Raw genomic sequence first — 16,925 nt, 5'->3', positions numbered from 1 at the left:
GCCAAGCGAATCCTGACCGCCTAAACAGAGATAAAGACCGGAGAGGAAGAAGCTCACCGCACCACACCACCACCACACCAACACCGCCGGTCACTCAATGAGAACGTAGTGGGAAAGACAGGGCTGGAGGAGGGAGAAGAAGGCAGCGAGGGCGACATATAAAGGCAATGGATTTCAACGAGGAGGAGCATGGGAGGAAGTTCATGATTCCCACGTGAGCCCACGCGAGCCGCCACTACCACCCTGAAATCACCCGCACAAGGGCGGAAGGAGCCTGGCTCCAAAAAAACAAACCCTAGGAGCGTTCTCTGGCATGTAAGAGAGAGAGTGCGTTTTGCACGCGCGGAGTCAGGCAGCCAGTTGGGCCAAGCAAAACAAATAGACCGAGTTGTAGCTAGGGAGCGTCGGCCACTCCCTTAGCCCTATATCAAACAGGCCTAGAACGTCCCGCTCTGCCGCTCGCCACCCATGTATAGATGGCCAATGGGCCGGCCCAACTTAGCACGGCATGGGCACGGGTCAGGCATAGCTCGTAGGGGGCTGGGCTGGCACGACACGCCATGCCACCCGGGCCAGGGGTCTCTGGGCCTTGTGCCTAGCCTTCAGCCCAAGCACGACACTATGGGCCGTAATTCATGCCGTGCCAGCCCGCTAAGCACGGCCAGATCTATGGGCCATGCCGGCCCAAAGCCTGGTGACCTTAAGGCACCTCAAAATGCTTCTCATCCAACGCTTAGCATAGATTTATTCATTCAAATTTCAAAATCTCAATTCACAAGACAGAATCACAATTGTTCACGATTCAAACTTCTAAGTAAATGACCAAATGACTCATTCACAATCACAATTGTTCATAGATTCAAACTTCTAAGTAAATGACCAAATCCAAATGACCAAACTCAGTTACTCAGCCACAAACAGATCACAGATTCTAACTTGTAAGTCAAGAACTTAGCAAACTCCAAATGACCAAATCCAACAAAATAAAATGAGATAAGATAAATGATCTGTTTATGCAATACTGTCTCATTAAAAACCTTTCTAGGTAAAACTCACCTTTGTGAGAAATCCTAGAAAGGAAAAAAGAGTGCAGCATAGCTCTTAAACTAAACCATTGTTCAAAGGTCTCACAGTCACAGTCTCACAGATGATAGATACAGATAACACTCTCCTCTCTCAAGTCTTAACTCTCAAGTGTCACACTAACTCACTAAGTACCAACACCAGCCCCCACTCCCCACTCCCTAGATAACACTCTCCTCTCTCAAGTCTCAACTCTCACACTAACCAGCACCAGCCCTAGATGTGCCAGCAGCCCTAGATGTACCAGCAGCCCTAGATGTAGTAGCAGCCCTAGTTGTACCAGTAGCAGCCCTAGATTCATCTTCATCAAGACACAAATTCTTGAAGGAGTCTTCTAACTCTAGGTTGTAAACAGCATGATGTAACATTCTTTCTCTTAACTCCCAATCCTTTATGCAGGTCAGCATCTCCACAGTTCAGGCAACAAGCGTCGTCGTCGCTCTTCAATTATCCTTCCTATCAAGCTGAAACATGATTCTAAAGAGACAGTAGAAACAGGAACTGGCATAATATCTCTAGCTATTATAGATAGGATTGAATAGATTAGTTTGTGGTCACGCCACTAGAGAAGTAAATCAAAATCATCCTCATATGAAGTGATATTGTCACTGTCCAGATAAACTAAGAGCTCACAAATAGTAGAACCAGATGAAGATGAAGTGGGGCAGAGGCAGAGGAAGGACCAACAATACCAGATCTAGGACTTCCAAAGATTCTTCCCCATGCCTATTTTTTCTTACCTGTATGGCTTGCAGGCTGTGCAGCCCTTTGAGACCTAGCTGCACCAAACTTTCTCTCATATTTGTTAAACAACTTGTAAATTTCAGTTTCCACATCATCATAATATGAACTGTAGTCACAACCAGTGTTCTCTTTAAGTATTTGCAGAACATTAAACAAACCTCTCAACTTAGCTCTAGGATCAAGTATGAATGTAAATGAATATAACAGAGGTATATCCTACTAGTATTTAAGGAATTTAAGCTTCATAGGATATACAACAACTATTAGATTTTGATCTTTTTCACTTGCATGCAAATGAGAAGAAATCTCTAGCAGATGGTGCAAAACAAGTGGACTAGTTGGATAGTAAACACCAGAAAGAACAACAGTGGAGTTATAAAATAGTTTCAGGAACTCCAATATCTTTTCAGCTACATACCAATGCCTTACAAACAACAATTATGGGCCATAATTGGAATTAATGACCATAGAAAAACATGCTTATATGTAACCAAGTGTTTAAGCATAAGGTACGTAGCATTCTATCTAACATCCATATCTAAGCCAAACTTTCTAGGTCTAACACCCTGAGCAGTACAGTAGTTCTTGAACATAGCAATTCTTTGATTAGAGGAATTTAAGAAGTTAATAGCAGTTCTCAAATCTTTTGTGTAAGGTTTGAACCTCTTTAAACTAGATTTTATAATCAGATTAATGATATGACAAGCACAACGTTGATGCACAAGACTATACTTATGCTTAGAAGGATCTGAAGGCTCAGGTGAAGGATTAAGATCCAAATAACCAGTAACACATAGATGTCAAAGTATTCATAGCCTTAGCATTAGAAGAATCATTGTCTAAAGTTATAGAGAAAGCCTTGTCAATTAGACCATACTCCTCAATCACACAAGCAATTCTTTCAGCAATATTTTCACCAGAATATTTCACCTCAATCAATCTAAGACCAATAACCTTTTTCTGTAACTCCCAATCGGCACTCACATAATAAGCAACAACACTAATATAGTCCTCCTTAGCATTATCAGAACAAATGTCTGAAGTCAAAGCAACAGAGGAAGCACTAGACAACACAGAATTCTTAAGCATATTACGACATTCAGTAAATAGTTTACTAAGATATCTAGTGATGGTCTGTCTAGATACCTTAACAAACCTAGGGTTATGAGCACGAACAATGTACTCCTCCCAGTCCTCTGTCTCACCAATACCTAACAACAAATCAAGCATAGCAATCAAGCGACGCAACTTAGATCTAGCAATATCAGGTTTATAGTCCCAATTATGCATAGAACCATCAGGATTGTAAGCAAGCCTAGACTAAACCCTAGCAGCTTGATTAGTTTTTTGCCTACAAGATTTCTGGTGCCTCTTCAAGTGGCTAGTGCCAGCAGAAGATCTAGCAGACAACATATTCTTAGATATTTTATAGGTAGCTTTAGTGCAAATCTGCCTACCATTCACAATCTTATAGACCTCATAAAAATTAACCCACACAGTAGATTTACGCTTACCAACAGAAGAGGTACTAGCAACAGATAGAGATGAGCTGTTGGAGGCGATCGAGGTCCCATTTGTCGTCGCCCCTTCATCACCGCCGCCACCGTCATTGTCCAGATCGATCGGAGCAGAGCCGCTATCAACATCGATACCGAACAACGCAACAGCGTCCTTACGGGTGTCGTCGTCGTCCTTGCCCTCGGGGGCTAGGCCTGGCGGCAAGACGACATCGTCTTCAGCCATGGCACCCTCGTCATCGTCCTCTCTAGCCCCATTCCTCAACGGTGCGCGGGGCCACCTTGGTCGCTCTATGCCATAGCTAGAGGACGACGCATCGGCTACCGACCTGTGCAAAGAGAAGAAGAAGGGTTAAGGTTAGGGTTCATACCTGCGCAACCGGAGCCCCATGCCAGAGAAAGAGAAGACGAGGGCCACCCAGAGGAAGACGACACACCGATTAGCAACGATGATGAGCGGCAGAGGAGGGACAGACAGGGACACGAACTCATATAATCACTGAGATCTAGAGGGGAGAGAGGGAGAGGAAGAAGGGAGAGGCAGAGAGGGAGGGGATCATGGTCAGGGAGGAGAAGAAGGGAGCGTCGTCGCCGACGGTAGGCAGATCGGAGTCGGGGTCACCAGAGCTGCAGAGGAGCCCGCGATGCGCGAGGTGAGAGCGAGACGAGAGAGCGGTGCGGCGGGTGGGGAAATCAGGAAATGATTTAGGGTTTCGAGGTGAGGGAAGGGACTAAGGGAGCGCCGCGGCCTCCCGCTTTTATATGAGGGGGGTGGGGGGGGGGGGGCGACCGCGGGGAGCCATTGGGGCCAGCCGGCCGACTGCGACTGGACGGGGGTGTTAACGGGCCGCTACCGGGCCGGTCGTTGAAGGCCAGGCCGTGCCTAGGGTAAGGCCTAGGCCTAGCCTGCTACATCGGGCCGTGCCAGCCCGGGCCCGTACTCCATCGGGTCAGGCCGTGCTCGTGTCGGACCAAATTTGCGGGCTTCGGATCTGCTACACCAATGTCACCGTCATCAAGTAACATCACGCCGTGGCGACGCGGGAGGCGTCCTGACCGGAGCCGCGCCATTGGGTCCCGCAGCTGTAACGCGACCACCACCACCGCCGTCTCCGTCTGTTACGCAACTATGTACGCCACTGACGCGAGGGGCCCAGTGGTAGCACGACCCACCGGTCAGCAGGAGGCGCGTGGAGAGCGGGGGAGGGTCGCACCGGAAAGCGCGGGTAGGCCGGGCGGGCGGGCGGGCCGCGTGCGTGAACACCAGCGCCGCCCGCCGTGTCACGCTTTCCGTTGCTGGCTGGTTGGCTCGCAATCCCACGCAACGCAAGTCCGGCCCGCGGGCTCCCTCCTCTTCCTCCGGCCGATTCCCCTCGCGCTTTTATTTATTCCCCGTCACGTCGCTCGCGTCCGGCTACACCCCGCACCAGTACACTCCACTACTCCCCAGCCAGCCAGTGCCCGGCGGCAGGTGCAGGTGCAGGTGCAGCCGTGCGAGCGCTCCTGCAGCTCCTCCCTTCCCCTCTCGCCGTCTCGCGGCCCGGACCCGGGTCGCATTCCTTCCCGTCCGATCCGCGCAGGCGCAGGCCTCCAAATTCCCCTCCCCCCACCAGCCACCAGCCACCAAAAAGCAAGCAGCGCACCACTAGCTCGCCGAGCATCCGCATCGTATGAGTGCGCAGCAAGGAAGCTCGCGCGAGCCACCGCGCACGAGGGGACCAGACGCGATGTCGTCCTCGCCATCGTCGTCGCCGCCGGCCACTTCCCCGCCCGCCTCGCCGGCCAACGGTACGGCCGCGCCGCCGCCGCCGTCCAACTCCTCCTCTCCCACCTCCCCGACGCCCCCGTCCACGCCCACGCCCACGACACCGACGCCAGCGCTCGCTCCCCCCACCGCTCCCGCGCCGCCCTCCACCGACTCTCCAGCGCCGCCTGGGACGCCCCCCGCGACGCTGTCCCCGAACGCGGCCGCGCTCCCCGCGCACGGCAGGGCGACGCCGGCCTCGGCCTCGCCGCCGTCGCCGTCCTCCTCCGGGTCGGGACTCACCACGTCCGTCGTGGTGGGGATCGCGGTCGGCGGCTTCGCCGTGCTGCTCCTCGGCAGCCTGTTCTGCCTCTGCCTCTTCAGGAGCAACAAGAGGAGGCAGCGGCGGCACCACCACCACCCGCCCCCGCCACCGCCGCCGCCCCACCTCATGCACTACTACGGCCACCCGCCGCCGCCTCCGCCTCCGCCGCCGCCGCACAAAGGTGAGCTGCCGCCACCTCTGTTACGCTTCCCGAACAGGTGTCACGTCGCCATCACCTGCTATAATTGTGCTGTGTTCTCTACTACCAGGGCGAATTGAATGTGTTTTGTGGGTTTTGATGCACAGCACAAATGTCGTTTTGCTTCTCTGCTTACCATAATCGTGGTTTTGCTTCGGCATCACCTAGCATAATCGTGCTGTATTCTCTGGTACCATACCAGGGCGAATTGTGAATGTGTTTTGTGGGTTTTGATGCGCAGCACAATCGTGGTTTTGTTTCTCTCGAGGATTTTTATTTTGGTGCGTGCGAGATGTGGCTACTGCTGGCGGCATGCCGGCATGTATGCCATGTGTGATTGATGACTAAAAAAACATTGACCGATTTTTTTACTTTTGGAGGTTTTGTCGCATAATGTGGGTCACTGGAATCATGGGCCTAAGTTTAGTGTGGAATATTGGTCATGTCGATGTTCGTCTACGTTCTACAATCTACATAATCAAGAGGGTGAATTTTTACAGCAAAAAACTTATAGCACTCCACATGGTTAGTGATTTTTTTTTTTTGGGGGGGGGGGGGGGGGGGGGGGGGGCGCGGAAATCATGGAATTCACAAGGTTTCAAGTCAAGTCACGAGGGAAATAATTTTTTCCAATTCTGGGTTTCACCATCATCATGTGAATGCGTTTACTTTAACCTTTATTTCTTCATTTTATTCTGCATTGGAAGTTTTCATGTGGGATTTCTTTCTCCATCATATTTTTTATTTAAAGTCACGACTGTCTTGCTTCAGGGGATCAGTACCAAAACTGGCAGCATAATGCCCCTCCACCACCACCTGACCATGTAATCAAGATTAATTCACATCCTACCCCTCCGCCTCCCCCGCTTAATGTACATAGCAGTGGCTCCGCTTCGAATCACTCAGGTGGTGAGAGCCACCCTCCGCTGTCGCCTGGAACTGCCCTTAGCTTTTCAAGGAGTACATTCACTTACGAGCAGCTGATGATGGCAACCAATGGGTTTTCTGATGCTAATCTGCTGGGGCAAGGCGGTTTTGGGTTTGTTCACAAAGGAGTGCTTCCAAATGGCACAGAGGTTGCCGTGAAGCAATTAAGAGATGGAAGTGGCCAGGGAGAGCGCGAGTTCCAGGCAGAGGTTGAGATTATCAGCAGAGTACATCACAAACATCTTGTCTCCTTGGTCGGCTATTGCATTTCTGGAGCCAACAGGTTGCTCGTCTACGAGTTTGTTCCAAACAATACATTGGAATTCCACTTACATGGTATGTTCTCTTCCTGTTTCTGCACTGTAATTACTTCATCTTGTTCAAAATGCTTTGTATGATCTCTCAAAGGCACCTTAGAAAATATGTAATATTGTTTTCCATATTTAGCAGCCACATGTCGTAGCTAATACATGTATCGTCATACACTAAAGTATCCTAGTAAAAAGTACTGATGATTTGCAACGGGAAACTTGTGAAATCAAGGTACACATATACAACAATTGTTGAATATTTTGTCATTCCTTTTCACCGAAGCAACCTAAAATGTATACTTAGGATATGTTTTTGCTTGCTCAGAATAATTGAGTACTATAGGAATTTTGATTTGTTAAAGTGCATTATAGCAACCTGCCTCTCCTATGTATTCGAGAATTTCGTCAAGCCATAACAGTAGCCACAAACAAACCCATCCCTGGAAGCTACTAACTTTAATGCTACTCTTTTCTTTAGTTTGAATTATATGTTATATTCATTCAGCCTGTCAAATTGTTAGGAGTATTAGAAAAGACAAGAAGATGTCCCCATTCAATGCAATGGCTGAGCTTGTGCTAAAGATGGAAAATGATTTCTGACGCTGATAGTTTCTCAACCACTTCTGATATAAATCCTGAACATTTTGCTTGGACCACACGTCCACACGCATCTGTCATACCATCTGCTATACCCTTTTGGTTTTTGTTCCTTGAGCACATGCTGAGGGTTATCTTATCCTTTGTTTCAGGAAGAGGCAGACCAACCTTGGATTGGCCGACAAGACTAAAAATTGCTCTGGGTTCTGCGAAGGGATTGGCATATCTTCATGAAGATTGTGAGCTCAGCCATAGCTACTTCTTATGCTTTGAGCTTTCTTTTTCGCTTTTGGATGGGCAAGTAGCTATTCTATACTGATTTTATTCTGCTTTCACTCCATAGGCCATCCTAAGATCATTCATCGTGACATAAAGGCCTCAAATATTCTTCTTGATCTAAGATTTGAAGCTAAGGTATCCTCTACTTTCTCCGTTTCCCTTCCTTTTCCTAAGGGGTAACATACTTTCTCCATGGACTTGTCATTGTTCCTTGAATGGCACTAGACTAGAAACTTCTATACAATTGAACTAGGCTAAGCTTTTAAGGCTAGTTGAGATGATTATATTCAGATGACATAATGTTTTGACAAACAGATGTACAATTATTACCAGTCACATTAAATAGTTGATGTGAACCTACTAACTTACTATCACAAACATATGCGCTAGTGTAATTTGCTAAGTGCCTTTCTTTGCAGGTGGCAGATTTTGGACTTGCAAAATTCACTTCTGATACAAACACCCATATTTCAACCAGAGTAATGGGCACATTTGGGTATGTTCAGTCTTAGGGTGTAATATCATCTCATTTTGTTTTTATTGTTTCAAAACATAAGACCTACCATGGTTATCTGTGTACACAATAGACATACAGGGTCTACCATATCAAATTGCTGTGTTAAATCTCTTACTCCTCATAGGTACCTAGCACCTGAGTATGCTGCTTCTGGCAAGCTCACTGAGAAATCAGATGTCTTCTCTTTTGGAGTAATGCTTCTTGAGCTAATAACTGGGCGGCGCCCTGTAAATTCAAGACAGGCAGATGATAACTTGGTTGACTGGGTAAGCGTGCGTGGAAACTAATTTGAATTTTCAGTACACACTACACAGTACTGTGGTTAACAGGGTCAACTCATTTCTTCCACTTTTTTTAGAACCGAGGATTTCCCCATTTCCATTAACAGAGTAACTGAAATATAACAGTTTAGAAAGTTCAGAAAGCAGAAACAGAGTAGCCAGACAGTGCTAGAACAAGCAAGCCTTAACTACCGAAACCAGGGCCTTTCATCTGACAATATTTACTGTAATTCTGTGACTAGATATCATTGTTATTATTAACTATTGAGGTCTGTAATTAACAGCTGCATGCTTTTATCTTAGGTATAATGGTTTCCTTTGTCACTTTTTGATTGGGTTTCATGGCTTTCCTGTTTTGATCTTTGCATATGACTATTTTAACTATTCATCTCAGGCTGTTCATCATCATGTAAACTACAGATGATAATTCCTCTTGTCATTACTGTAAACATGTGCTTCTTCCTTTCATTATACTGATTTGTTTCTCCTGCAGGCAAGGCCTTTGATGATAAAAGCATTTGAGGATGGTAATCATGATGCTTTAGTGGATCCCCGGCTGGGAAGTGAGTATATTGATAATGAGATGTCGAGGATGATAGCCTGCGCAGCTGCATGTGTTCGCCATTCTTCACGGCGGCGGCCACGAATGGGTCAGGTATACAAGTGAACTATTCTCTTGTAGGAAAAATTGCTTTGCCATCTCCAATGCAAGTTTATTGCCCTTGTATTTGAACTCTGTTTTTTTAGTCTTGTTATCATGCTTATTCACTTGTAGCAAAAAAAGGTTTTCCAGTCAATTGTGAAAATTGCTCTTAAAGAGTCTATACTATAGTTACTCTAGATTCAGTTATGCAGTAGGAGTAACAAACAAGAGGTGCCAACACTGTTTGAGCCTTTAGGTTTTCACCATGGCAGTGGCTCAACTAACCTTATGTATACTCTGCTATATCGTTTTCTTCTTGATTGATGAGGACATGTTGTACTATTAGTTTTGACTAATCTAGTTTCATATTACTTCGATGATGAATTCTAAGAAGAAATCATCTGCTCTTGGTGCCTGATCCACGCAGGTTGTCCGGGCCTTGGAAGGCGACGTGTCCCTGGACGACCTGAACGAGGGCGTGCGGCCCGGGCACAGCCGGTTCATGGGGTCCTACACCAGCTCGGCGTCCGACTACGACACCAACCAGTACAACGAGGACCTGAAAAAGTTCCGGAAGATGGCGCTGGGCGGCAGCGGGCTCCAGAGCAGCAGCGGGCAGACGCCAACGAGCGAGTACGGGCAGAACCCGTCGGTGTCGAGCAGCGACGGGCACCAGGGGACGACGCAGGAGGCGGAGGAGCCGGCGGGGAGCGTGAAGACAGACGGCGACAGCGAGGCCGCGGCGTCGTGAGTCGTGAGGCGTGGCAGCCCCCCGCGCATCTGTAAATCCTCCACTCGTCCTCCTAGCTACGTACCTACGTAGAACCTAGCTAGCTGATTGATTGCTGCCGGGAGAACCGAGATGTTTTGTTCGGTTGAGATAGCTTTGTTTCTTCTTTTCTTTTCTTTTTTCGGTCCTTTGGAGACGACAGTGCAGGACCATGTGTTGAGCTGGTTTGCATGCACAGCACCGGGCCAGACGACAGAATGGGAAGACGAGAATCCGTTCTGTTACCGAATGCGGTGTGCCATCAGAAAAGAAACAGAACACGTGTCGACAGCAGCAGCAGAGAGGGAGGGAGAGGCAATCACCGCACCAATCAGGCAGAGGCAGAGGCAGAGGCAGAGGCAGGCACAACCCGACAAAGAAAACAACAGAGAAGACCTTCCCAAGCCAGCAGGCAACAGCGCAGAGTACTCCTAGGAAGTAGTGCGCACCAATCCGGACGCGAATCCCCCAGAACACGAGGCGGAATTTCCCATCCCGTCCTCCACCTCGGGTCCTCTTCCTCCTCCGCTTCTCGTCGCCGTGTCCGCACCGCGTCCACACGCTCCGGCCCCGTCCGAATCCGCCCGCGTCCGCGGACCCAGATCCGGCGCCAAGCGACCATGGCGACGCGCAGGCGAATGCTCCTCAAGGTCATCATCCTCGGCGACAGCGGGTGCGGCCGGCTCCCTCTCCCTTCCCCTTTCCTTTCCATTCCGCGCCCATTTTTTCTGGCTGTCTGTCTGTTCGTTTGCTCATTTGATTGCTTGCGCCCGCGTTTGCTCGCAGGGTCGGCAAGACCTCGCTGATGAACCAGTAAGTCCGCCCCTGTCCGATCCCTCGATTTCACTTTACTTCGTTGTTGCGATGGTTCATCGGGGACCGATTTCTGGGTTTGGTGCGCGCAGGTACGTCAACAGCAAGTTCAGTAACCAGTACAAGGCCACCATCGGCGCGGATTTCCTCACCAAGGAGGTCCAGATCGACGACCGCCTCTTCACATTGCAGGTCTGCTTGCTTCGTCTTCTTACAGTTACAGCACCATTCATTTAGGTTTCTCTTCACTTGCCTTGCCTGGGGTTATCTATCTGGGATCTACTGTGAACCCCATGCCGGATTAGATTGGGGCGTCTGCTCCTGTCCTGTGCGCCTCCAATGTGGTTGCACTGCCAGATTCTGAAGGGTCGGTTCAGTTTCAGACTTTGGGTCCTGGCATCCTGTGCTCCTCTTTCTAGATGAAGCTTGTTCACCATCCGACTAGCTAGCTGTGCTCAGAGTCTGAATCAACTATCACCTTCATTTGCCTAACACTTTGACAAGGCGGCTGCACTGGCTGCTTAGATCGTACGGCAACATTCATTATTTAATTGTTATTTAGTGCCGTGTGCTTCTTCACTATCGTGTGGGTTGCTTATTGGAGATGCTGAGTGGCTGAAGGATATTTTGGGGTTGTGCCCAGTAATTCCCTTTCAAGACTTTTGACTTTTGAGAGATGAAGTTTTACTAATTAATATTATGCCGCTTTCTGCTTTTTGGACATCACCCTTTGCTCCTTTTCACATGTTTGTGTCTGTCACTCTATTGAATTTGTTTGCTACTTAAAATCATTAATCCCCAGTTCCTTAAAAAGCTGTTTTCCTTTCATTATTTCCATTTCGGCACAACCCAAATTTCATGGGTTAGCCAAGATATTTTTAGATTTGTCTTGCTCATAATGAATGATTGCTTCTGTTGGGTTTCAACTCTAGCCTACCCCAACTTGTTTGGGACTTAAAGACTTTGTTGTTGTTGTTGTTGTTGTTGTTGTTGTTGTTGTTGTTGTTGTCTTTCTCATAATGAATGATGCTGTGGAGAGGTGCTATATGACTATCATGTTCTTTGCAGTACTTACTATGTCAATCATTAGAGGCCATTAGTCATCATGTTTTGTTCCTTTAAAAAGAGATGTAACCAAAGAGGAAATGACAGGGGCTATTATGTCCATAATTTTATTTTGCCATTTATCAATTATGATTTCCCTTATCCAAATGAGGGATATGTTTCATTAGTTTTTTTTTGCTTATTATTATATGTATCATTAGTTTTTTTTGGGGCCATGTGGTGTACAACAACAACAACAAAGCCTGTCAATCCCAAACAAGTTAGGGTAGGCTAGAGTTGAAACCCACCAAGAGCCCCTAGTCATCAATAGCTGCTTTTCAAGCACTCCTATTCAAACATAGATCTCTAGGTATATCCCAAGCTTTCAAATATCTTTTTATTGCCTCCTCCCATATCAATTTCGGTCTACCTCTACCTCTTTTCACATTATTAGCTTGGCTTAGGACTCCACAATGCACTGGTGGCTCTGATGTATTTGAATAAAATAGAATTTTTGGTTCAACTGAGCACATACCTGCCTGTTTTTATCACGATTGACTTGATAGCTGTTACGTCACAGGTACTAATTCAATCATGGGTAGCAATCGCCCTGTTCGCTGATCGTTTCTGTGGCTTATAAGCCGGCTGATGCTGTTTTATTGTGAGAGAAAAACACTGTATCATGTCTGATAAACAATGACTGATACGATCAAGCGAACAGGGTGATTTATATGCAACTACTGTTTATGAAACTGACGCTACCCTTTCCTTTTCATTTGAATGGGACCTAATACTTGTAATCTGTTTCTTGGTGTGATGGAACCAGCAACCATTCGCATTTTAGCTTACCACAGTTTTGTTTCACTGAAGCTTAGATATGGGATACGGCAGGACAGGAGCGGTTTCAAAGTCTTGGTGTGGCATTTTATCGGGGAGCTGACTGCTGTGTTCTCGTATACGACGTGAATGTTACCAAGTCATTTGAAAAGCTCAACAACTGGCGTGAGGAATTCTTAATTCAAGTAAGCAACCTTCTTATTAGCGATCTATATGTACGTCACTGTGTTTGAAAAAAAAAAAGACTCACTGTTCATTATGCAGGCTAGCCCATCAGATCCAGAGAATTTCCCATTTGTTGTGCTTGGGAACAAGATTGACGTTGATGGTGGTAACAGCCGGACAGTGAGTATTTCTCATCACAAGTTGCTATCCACTGGATTTATTCTGTACCGTTGTTAATTTTCTTTGATTTTCACTTTTCAGGTTTCTGAGAAAAAGGCTAAAGCATGGTGTGCTTCAAAGGGAAACATCCCCTACTTTGAGACGTCGGCTAAAGAGGGCTTCAATGTAGAGGCTGCTTTTGAGTGTATAGCGAGGAATGCTGTAAAAAATGAGCCAGAAGAAGATATGTAAGTTTGAATAGTATAACTCAGATATATATTATACATTGCAAATCTTCAGAAGTTCTGTGTCGAAGCAACAAAACAGTTTAGAGAACTAGCTTCGTTTTTGCTGTATACTGTCTGTGATTGGACACTTCGAGTGTTGCCGGTTTAGCTACAGTTGGAGTTGGGGTTTAGCTGTTTACCAGTATGTGGTTTGGTTGCATCTTTTGGGTTGTGTTTAGTCAAGGCAAGGGTTGTTTGGTTATCAGTAGTTTGGAGTTGGGGCGAGGCTGCTTAGCAGTCTTATGGTCTTAGACCATGGTCTTGTAATGGTTCAGTTTGGTTGTACCCATTCGATTATGAATGTGGGAGACCGGAATACTTTTGTTCCTTTATCTAAATACAGGCAGCCTTGTGGTGTAACTTGGTTCTACGTTTTACCAACTTTTGTAGGTATCTTCCTGATACGATTGATGTTGGGGGCGCTGGAAGGCAACAACGTTCGTCAGGCTGTGAATGCTAGAAGATATGGAGCACGGCGATTTGCTCGGTTGGTTGGTTTGATTCTCTAGGGCTTGTTGTTTGTGTTGCCTGTCTCTTATCATATATATATATTTAGTTTGCAAAACTGCTATTTGTGGATACTGGATAGTCTGGCAGTCTGCATGGGGGTGCTTATTGTCGACTCCCCTATGTAGATGCAGAGAATTCATTTGTTACTGCTGTTTCAGTGTTGTATCGGCGCTAGATGCTAGTGTTGTAATGCTTTTGATTGTTGATGAATTGCATATATGTATGTTTTGGTTAGTATTGCTGTAAATGAACTGAACATAGTGCCCATTTTGATAGTGTTGGTTCGTTGGTTTGACAGTGTTCTAATGCTCATTTTCATCGTCTCCCCTCTTATCGCACCGCCGTCGCCATCTAACAGCAGCAGTGAGGCAACCCGTGCTCATTTTCCACGAGCCAAAATTTCCACCACCTCATCGAATCATCCATACCATACGTCATATTGGACCATACGTGAGAGCACTAGTGCAAACATGGACTACAATTATCTTGCTCGGTTCTCAATGGACCATCCATCCTTACCATACGTGAGAGCACTGGTGCAAACATGGACGTGTCACCGTTCCGTCGCCACGGGGCCTTCCTATCCTGGGACACCTGCCTCTTCTGGGGCCCCTGCCGCACCGGAAGCTGTGGGCGATGGCGCAGGCGCACGGCCCGGTGATACTCCTCCGCTTCGGCCGCGTTTGTCCCCACGGTGGTGGCCTCGTCGGCGGCCGCGGCGCAGGAGGTGATGAAGACCCGCGACCTGGCGTTCGCGAGCCGCCCCAGGATACTCATGGCCGAGCGCCTCGTCTACGGCCGCGACGTGGCCTTCGTCCCCTACGGCGAGCACTGGCGCCAGGGCCCCCGCGTCTTCGTGCTACACCTCCTCAGCCAGCGCCGCGTCACCTCCTTCCGCCACGCCCGGCAGCAGGAGGTCGCCGCGATGCTCGCCCGCGTACGCTCCGCCGCCGCCACCGGCGGACGCGACGGCGCCGTCAACCTCACCGCCCAAATCATCTCCTACACCAACGGCATCATCTCCCGCGCCGCGTTCGGCGGCAGAGGAGGGAGCTACTACGACGGGCCCGACGGCGGCGAGAAGCTCACGAAGCTGTTCGCCGACTTCGAGGGGTTCCTGGGGACGGTCACCATGGGGGACTTCGTGCCCTGGCTGGCGTGGGTCGACGCGCTCATGGGGCTGGACGCCAAGGCCACGCGCACGTCCGCGGAGATGGACGCCTTCCTTGAGCGGGTCATCGCGGACCAACGCCAGAGGCGCCGTGGCGGCCACCGTGACGGCGACGATCACTGGGACTTCGTCGACGTGCTGCTGGACGTGAACGAGGACGAGGCGGACGGCGGTGGAGCCAAGTTTGACGACGTGGCCATCAAGGCCATCATCCTGGTACGAACTACGAAGTTACGAACCATGTACTATTTGTCCGGCTCAATCTTTGCTACGTACGCACATTTTTTTCGTGAACCCTATGACACGTATTTACGTACGCACATTATTATTATTATTTATACATGCAGGACATGTTTGCCGCCGCCACGGACACGACCTACACGAAGCTGGTATGGGCCCTGGACGAGATCCACACGAGATGCGCAAGGTCCAGGACGAGATCCGCGCGGCCGTCGCCGTCGCCGGCGGCGACCGCGTTACCGAGGACGACCACCTCGAGAAGCTGCGCTACCTCAGGTGCGTCATCAAGGAGACGCTCCGGCTGCGCACGCCGTTGCCGCTCCTGCTGCCCCGTGAGACGACGTCCCAGCGCGCACCCGTGTCATCGTCAATGCGTGGGCCATCGCACGGGATCCCGCGACGTGGGAGCGCGCCGACGAATTCATGCCGGAGCGGTTCGCCGGTGACGACCTCACGGCGGAGTACTTGCTCGGGCAGGACTTCAGGTTCGTGCCGTTCGGCGCCGGGAGCAGAGGGTGCCCCGGGGTGGGGTTGTCTGTGCCGACCATGGAGCTGGCGCTGGCGAGCTTGCTGTATCACTTTGACTGGGAACTGCCGGCGGGAGGGGCGTCGAAGCTGGAGATGGACGAGCTGAACGGGGCGGCTCAAGGCGAACCTGTGTTTGGTTGCTAAGCCATGGTGTCGTCAGTAAGATCATCATGCATGTCTTTGTTGGTAGTGGGATTAAAACATACGTGGGTGATTTTGGTTGCATTGTGTAGTCATAGTATCATGTACGCACCTAAAAGTGAATAATTGTACAACAACATCTAGATGCAAGTTTATGATGGTTTTTTAGAATGTTTTTATTTCCTAGATTCAAGTTTATGATGGTCCTTTAGAATGTTTCCGTTTCCTATATGGTTTCGAGCCCTCAAGTCTTGTTGCGAAAGCAGGGGAATAGAGAAATGGCGATGGAATAAGGAGCACAACCGTCAGCCCGACTCGTAGCCCAACCCTAGGAGCCACTGGCCCCTCCACCGCCGCTGCCCGCACCGGCCACCGCCCCTGCGCCGCCGCCCGGACCCCTCTCGCCCTCCTCTCCCCTCGCTGCTTCCCCTTCCCCGCCTCACCCCTGCGCGGGAGTGCGCCCAGATGTGCGCGCGGCAGGGCCGCCGCCGCCGCTAGCGGGCCTCCTCCACCGCCGGGGGCCGGTGCCGCAGCCATTGCCTCCCTGCAGCCGCTTGTGGGGGCTGGATCTGACGCCCCGTGGCCATCTGCCCCTCCTCGCACAGAAGTCGCGTCCGCGTCGGGCTGCATCGTTTTAGCCCGCGCCCCCCAGTCGCCGGGGCTGGCTGATGCCGCAACGGCCTCCCTGCAGTCGGGCGAGGCCAGATCTGGGGCCCCACGGTCGCCCACACCTCCGCACGCGAAGGCCGGCGTAGGGGAGCACGCGGCTCAGTCACCGCCACCGCCGCGGCAGGCCTCTCCACCGGTGTCGCCCAGCAGGATGCCGCCGCCGTCGTGGCCACCTCCTCCACCGACACCCCACCTCTGCCGCCGGGGGTAGCCGTAGATAGCCAGGCAGCCAGGTCCACGCTGTCGAGGACCAAGTCTGGAACTTTTGGGCCTATCGCGGGCTCGCGGCGACGCTGGACATCCCCAGCTCCTCCGACGTCTCACCGGCGGCAGCCCCGTTCTACCCAAGTTGAACTTCGGGAGGACGCACGAAGCATTGTCGGTGGGCGGACGCTGATGATGACAGCGAGGACTCCGACGATGAC

At 49.8% G+C, this 16,925-nt stretch overlaps 1 protein-coding gene and 1 pseudogene across 1 annotated transcript; both read left to right on the top strand.

Moving 5' to 3' along the window:
* Positions 1 to 4,709: 4,709 nt before the first annotated feature.
* On the top strand, positions 4,710 to 10,941 carry LOC136461500 (proline-rich receptor-like protein kinase PERK1). The gene is made up of 10 exons (XM_066460765.1): positions 4,710 to 5,594; positions 6,384 to 6,875; positions 7,600 to 7,686; positions 7,791 to 7,861; positions 8,146 to 8,222; positions 8,368 to 8,509; positions 9,018 to 9,179; positions 9,595 to 10,609; positions 10,723 to 10,749; positions 10,842 to 10,941. Exons 1-8 carry the CDS (start codon positions 5,015 to 5,017, stop codon positions 9,916 to 9,918), a joined length of 1,935 nt encoding a protein of 644 aa, XP_066316862.1. The 5' UTR covers positions 4,710 to 5,014; the 3' UTR covers positions 9,919 to 10,609; positions 10,723 to 10,749; positions 10,842 to 10,941.
* On the top strand, positions 10,557 to 16,120 carry LOC136457344 (uncharacterized; annotated as a pseudogene).
* The last annotated feature ends 805 nt before the right edge of the window (positions 16,121 to 16,925 follow it).

The sequence above is a fragment of the Miscanthus floridulus genome, chromosome 6 (assembly GCF_019320115.1).
Source record: "Miscanthus floridulus cultivar M001 chromosome 6, ASM1932011v1, whole genome shotgun sequence".
Lineage (NCBI taxonomy): Eukaryota > Viridiplantae > Streptophyta > Magnoliopsida > Poales > Poaceae > Miscanthus > Miscanthus floridulus.
Note: the sequence above shows the minus strand (reverse complement) of the source record. Positions and strands in the feature narration are given on the sequence as shown.